Source organism: Bombina bombina, chromosome 1 (assembly GCF_027579735.1).
Source record: "Bombina bombina isolate aBomBom1 chromosome 1, aBomBom1.pri, whole genome shotgun sequence".
NCBI lineage: Eukaryota > Metazoa > Chordata > Amphibia > Anura > Bombinatoridae > Bombina > Bombina bombina.
The window spans coordinates 232,989,513-232,995,512 of record NC_069499.1 but is presented as its reverse complement, the minus strand read 5'-3'; the positions used below and the strand labels follow the sequence as shown (position 1 = coordinate 232,995,512).

General features: G+C 38.1%; 1 protein-coding gene and 1 pseudogene across 1 annotated transcript in view; both read right to left on the bottom strand.

Moving 5' to 3' along the window:
• Window positions 1-644: 644 nt before the first annotated feature.
• The window catches only part of EXD1 (exonuclease 3'-5' domain containing 1), a 594,484-nt gene continuing 589,128 nt past the window's right edge, over window positions 645-6,000 (bottom strand). Inside the window, exon 14 of the mRNA XM_053711728.1 lies at window positions 645-1,005. Within this exon, the coding sequence (XP_053567703.1) occupies window positions 655-1,005 (351 nt within the window). The 3' untranslated portion in view covers window positions 645-654. The remainder of the gene's footprint in view (window positions 1,006-6,000) is intronic.
• Window positions 4,122-4,240, bottom strand: LOC128646246 (uncharacterized; annotated as a pseudogene).

The following is a 6,000-nucleotide window of genomic DNA, read 5'->3' as shown; positions in this document are numbered from 1 at the left end:
TGCAGGGCCTCTTGGTCCATCTTTTACCCAAAAAGAAAAACCCCCAAGCAATAAAAGCGGCTCTACAGAAAAATCAGGCAACCTCTACACCTCAGCAAGCTCTGCTGAAGTGCCTACCTGTCCTGCTTGCTGCTGGAATCGAGAGCAGTTGGCCATCCGGACTCCCACCACAGCTGCACTAGCCGGCTGGTTGACACTTCCCTCTTCTCTTGACATGAACTGACATTCTACTTTCTGCAAGTAACTACTCCTAACATGTTAGAATAAGACACATTCCAGTTACATCTTAGGGTTATGGGTCAGTTCTATTTGTATAACAATCCCATCCTGTGAGTCATTATATTAGAGACTAACTATGGATACTTGGTCTATAAATTCCAAATATATTTGATATATATACTTAGAAATAAATAATTCACACTAAAAGTATAAACAAACAATTTATTTTGAAAACTGCACTGAAACACACATTTCAAAAAATAATAATAATAATAAAAAAAAATATATACTGTATATATTAGGTTCACATTTGTACAGAAATAAAATGTGTGTATATAACGTTCAAACAAAATATTTTAGGAAACACTCACAAAAATCTGTGAAAGGTGCTTTTATCCTGAAGCTTTACCAGGGGACATTCTGAGCTTTGGCCCATTAGGACGCAGCTATTAGGTTCTGATGCAGAGGTTTCTCGGATATATTAAGTGTGGAATCAATAAGTTGTTTAACTTCCTCCTCCTCAGAAACAAACAATTCACACTCCTTTTTCTCAACTTGAGGAATCTGTGGTTCATTTCTACCATTTATATTCACAGCTGGTTCTTTGTCACTTGGCAAGAACATCTGTACCCTGAAGGTCTCAGTTTTCTGACTGTCTGTATTCGTTTTGCCCCTAATTAGAAACCCTTTGCTGTTGATCTCATACTCCTTTAATGCTTTTTCTCGTTTCATTTGCTGCAAGACACTGAGCCGCTGCAGTTCTTCAGGTAGTTCAGAGCTGGAAAGCTGTATAGTATTTATAATAAACTGTGTTATTCCATGCACAGACTGAAATTTACTCCATTATAAAAATATGCATCAATATTCTGAATATATTATTGTCTTATGATATGTATAGTGTTAATTTTACAATCGAATTTTATATTTATTATACACTGTGTTATATCAGAATGTATACAAATTTCATGTTAATATTAACAATGTGTTTCAATATACAGTCACAGACTCAAGTACAGTTACATTTAGAAATGGAACAAACACTACTGTGAAATATGTTATTTTGTAGAGTTTAGTTTATACAAAGATTCCACACATAAGAATACCCATCTAAATTAAACAGATTTTTACTGAATCTACACAGAAGTGTCTTAGTTGTTTTGTTTTTTGGCAAAAAGGACATTCCTGTCTGGGATGAAATTGCATATTGTTTATATGCTGGGGTACACACCCAACAACAGATCAGGGGGAATTGTCATTATCTAGTTAGCAATCTGTCCTTAGAGAATGAGTTGCCCACCTATTAGCTTCAGTATAAGTTTAAAGGAAAATAAAACCTAAAATTTTATTCAAATTTTAAACAACTTTCTAATTTATTTCTATTATGACCTTTGTTTTATTCTCTTGTTATCCTTTGTTGAAGGAGCAACAATGCCTTATTTCAAGATAACTGAGCACATTGGGTGAGCCATTGACAAGAAACGTGTGTGCAGCCACCAATCGGCAACTTGTTCCCAGTAGTGCATTGAGGTTCCTGAGCCTACCTAAGTATGCTTTTCAGCAAAGGATACAAAAAGAACAAAGCAATAATAAAACATATAAGATATAAATTGAAACCTGGCTAACATATCAATTTACATCATTAAATTTAATTTTTAAAGGGACATGAAACAAATATTATTTTTTCATATTTCAGATAGAAGTAAAATAGAAAGTTGTTTAAAATGGTATGCTCTATTATCCAATTTTATTTGTATTCATAGTATCCTTTGTTGAAAAGCAGGGATGTAAGCTCAGCAGTGTGGACATGCCCTATATGGCAGCAGTTTTGCAAGAAAGTTATCCATTTTCAAGAGCACTAGATGGCAGCACTATTTCCTGCCATGTAGTTGGTTCAGACACCTACCTAGGTATCACTTCAGCAAATACCACCACAGGAACTTAGCAAATTTGATAACATTTTAATATATCTATCTGAAATCACTTAGGAAGAAAACCTAACTAGTACGAATAACCGCCTTAAAGGGACACTGAACCCAAATTTTTTCTTTCGTGATTCAGAGAGAGCATGCAATTTAAAGCAACTTTCTAATTTTCTCCTATTATCATTTTTTCTTCGTTCTCTTGCTATCTTTATTTGAAAAAGGCATCTAAGCTTTTTTTTTCTTGGTTCAGGACTCTGGACAGCACTTTTTTATTGGTGGATGAATATATTCACCAATCAGCAAGGACAACCCAGGTTGTTCACCAAAAATGGGCCGGCATCTAAACTTACATTCTTGCATTTCAAATAAAGATACCAAGAGAATAAAGAAAATTTGATAAGAGGAGTAAATTAGAAAATTGCTTAAAATTTCATGCTCTATCTGAATCACAAAAGAAAAAATTTGGGTTCAGTGTCCCTTTAACTGCTTGAAAGATAAGATAAGGCGAATCACACTGCAAAACTGAGAGCTCCGAGACTCTCCAAGCAGAAAAGATAGCAATGAGAAACAAAACCTTCCAAGATAACAACTTAATATCTATGGAAAGTAAAGGCTCAAACAGAGCCTACTGCAAAACTTTAAGAACAAGGGTAAAACTCTAAGGGGGAGCAACCGACTTAAACACAGGCCTGATGTAGACCAGTGCCTGACAAAAAGATTGCACATCTGGCACGTCCACCAGATGCTGATGTAGCAAAAAAGACTGACAAAACCTTCTCCATTCCACCCTGGAGACATGATAAAAAAATTCAGAAAACCCCCGCTTATACAAAATTAAACGTCCAATCTTCAAGCAGTCAGCTTCAGAGATTTAGATAAAGGAAAAGACCAAGAATCAGAAGTCCTTCCACAGAGGTAGTCTCCAAGGTGGAGAACGACATTTACACTAGGTCTGCATACCAGATCCTGCGAAGCCACGGAGGGGCTAATAAAATCACCACTGCTCTCACCTGAAAATATGAGTAATGACTTGTGGAAGGAGAACAAACAGAAGAAAAAGGTATGCAAGACTGAAAACCAAGAAAAACGTCAGAACATCTATCAGGACGGTCTACGGATCACAACCATAAACCGTACCTTCGAAACTTGGAGTTCTGTCGAAACGCCCACAGAAGCCAACTCCTGAAACCCCCCATATGAGGGTCTACCTAGAGAACACTTCTGGATGGAAATGCTCACTCCCCGGGATGAATTCTCAGTCTGTTTAGAAGTCCGACTCCCAATTGTCCTCCCCTGGAAAGTGGATGACCGACAGCAAATGTGAGCTTCCGCCCACTGAACCATCCAAGTCACCTCCTACATGGCTAAGGAACCCCTAGTTCCTCCCTAATGGTTGATATAAACCCTTGAGGTGATATTGTCCGACTGGAACCAAGCTAGGGACGACTGAGGTCAAGTCATTAGAGCATTGCAAATTGCTCTCAACTCCAAGATGTTTAAAGAGGAGAGCAGACACTTCCGAGTCCATAATCCTTAAACAAGACCCAGGCAGCTTACCAGCCCAGCAGGTTGGCATCCGTGGTCACATCACCCAGGAATATCTTCAGAAGCACGCGCCCGGAGATAGATACTCCTAAAAAAATACTATGGAAGAAAGTCTCTTGTCATCTGATCTAAATCTATCCTTTAAGACAGATCTAAAAGTTCTCCATGTCATGGAAAATAGCAAAAGGAATGATGTCCATGGAATTCCATCAGACCAATTCCCTCCATACACAGAGTCACAGAAAAGTGAAGAAATATCAACTGCAGCTAAATCCAAACTCCCAACCTCCTGGTTGCAAGATGGCTAAGTTATCCACCGGCCACTAGAGCGTACTGTTGGCCGGACAGAAGACTGCAGAGTGGGGAAAAGGAATAAATCCTTGATTTTCTGACCTGTGAAAGACATCTCCTAGATAAAGAATCAAATAAGGTCCAAGCATACTGCACCTAGTGTTCCCAGGCGGTCTCCCATCCAGGTACTGACCAGACCTGACCCTGCATAACTTCCAAAATCAAACGAAATTGGGTGCATTCAGGGTATTGTGGCGGTAGTCTCAAATAAATTACCCTTGTGGATAGAACAAGGGAACTCTTCTCCAGATTCATTTCCCATCCCCGGAAAAGAAGATTGGACAATATCTCTGAAAAGAGAGTTAGCTCTAAGTCAGAATGATACCTGAACTATATATTGTCCAGAAAAACACACTTGCAATATCCCAAGATCTAAAGGTCCGACTGGGATGGTGCAAACTAAGAAAACTAGAGAAGATTCTGATTAAGGAAACAATAAATCTCTTAGGTCTAAGGTCGTTATGAACAGGCCCACTAGAACCAAAGGAGAAAGGACACTACTTTGAAGGACAGAATCTTAAATATATGAGGTAAATACCTATATCCCGTTCCCAAACTGGTACTGGAACTGTTACTCCCAGAGATGAAGACCCTGAATCCAGTTCAAGGAATGCCTCTGATCCTACTTGGATTGCAGATACTCTAGAAAGAGAAATCTGCCCCTGTGAGGAAAACTTGAACTCGAAAAGGCATGACCCAAACAAAGTCTCATCCTTAAAAGGAGACACTAGAAGCATGTATTTAGAGAAAAAGAAAGAATTGAATCTGCAACTGCATAACTATAAAGCCTAGGCTGTACCACTAAACCACAGGTAGGCTTCTCAGCTGACCAAAGATTTTAGCAACAATGCCCGGCGGCTAGTACAGCAAGTCTAATAACACAAGACATTGCTCTAAATGAACAATTTTAACCTCCAGCTTCTTACCTATGTCAGAAAGAAAACTAGATTATCTCAGCAGAGATCTAAGTTCTCTGATTAAAAAAACATAATTTATGTAAGAACTTACCTGATAAATTCATTTCTTTCATATTAGCAAGAGTCCATGAGCTAGTGACGTATGGGATATACATTCCTACCAGGAGGGGCAAAGTTTCCCAAACCTCAAAATGCCTACAAATACTCCCCTCACCACACCCACAAATCAGTTTAACGAATAGCCAAGAAGTGGGGTGATAAGAAAAAAGTGCGAAAGCATAAAAAATAAGGAATTGGAATAATTGTGATTTATATAAAAAAATCATAACCACCACAAAAAAGGGCGGGCCTCATGGACTCTTGCTAATATGAAAGAAATGAATTTATCAGGTAAGTTCTTACATAAATTATGTTTTCTTTCATGTAATTAGCAAGAGTCCATGAGCTAGTGACGTATGGGATAATGACTACCCAAAATGTGGATCTTTCCACGCAAGAGTCACTAGAGAGGGAGGGATAAAATAAAGACAGCCAAATCCTGCTGAAAATAATCCACACCCAAAATAAAGTTTAATGAAAAACATAAACAGAAGATTCAAACTGAAACCGCTGCCTGAATACTTTTCTACCAAAAAATGCTTCAGAAGAAGAAAATACATCAAAATGGTAGAATTTAGTAAAAGTATGCAAAGAGGACCAAGTTGCTGCTTTGCAAATCTGATCAACCGAAGCTTCATTCCTAAACGCCCAGGAAGTAGAAACTGACCTAGTAGAATGAGCTGTAATCCTTTGAGGCGGAGTTTTACCCGACTCGACATAGGCATGATGAATTAAAGATTTCAACCAAGATGCCAAAGAAACGGCAGAAGCTTTCTGGCCTTTTCTAGAACCGGAAAAGATAACAAATAGACTAGAAGTCTTTCGGAAAGACTTAGTAGCTTCAACATAATATTTCAAAGCTCTAACAACATCCAAAGAATGCAACGATTTCTCCTTAGAATTCTTAGGATTAGGACATAATGAGGGAACCACAATTTCTCTACTAA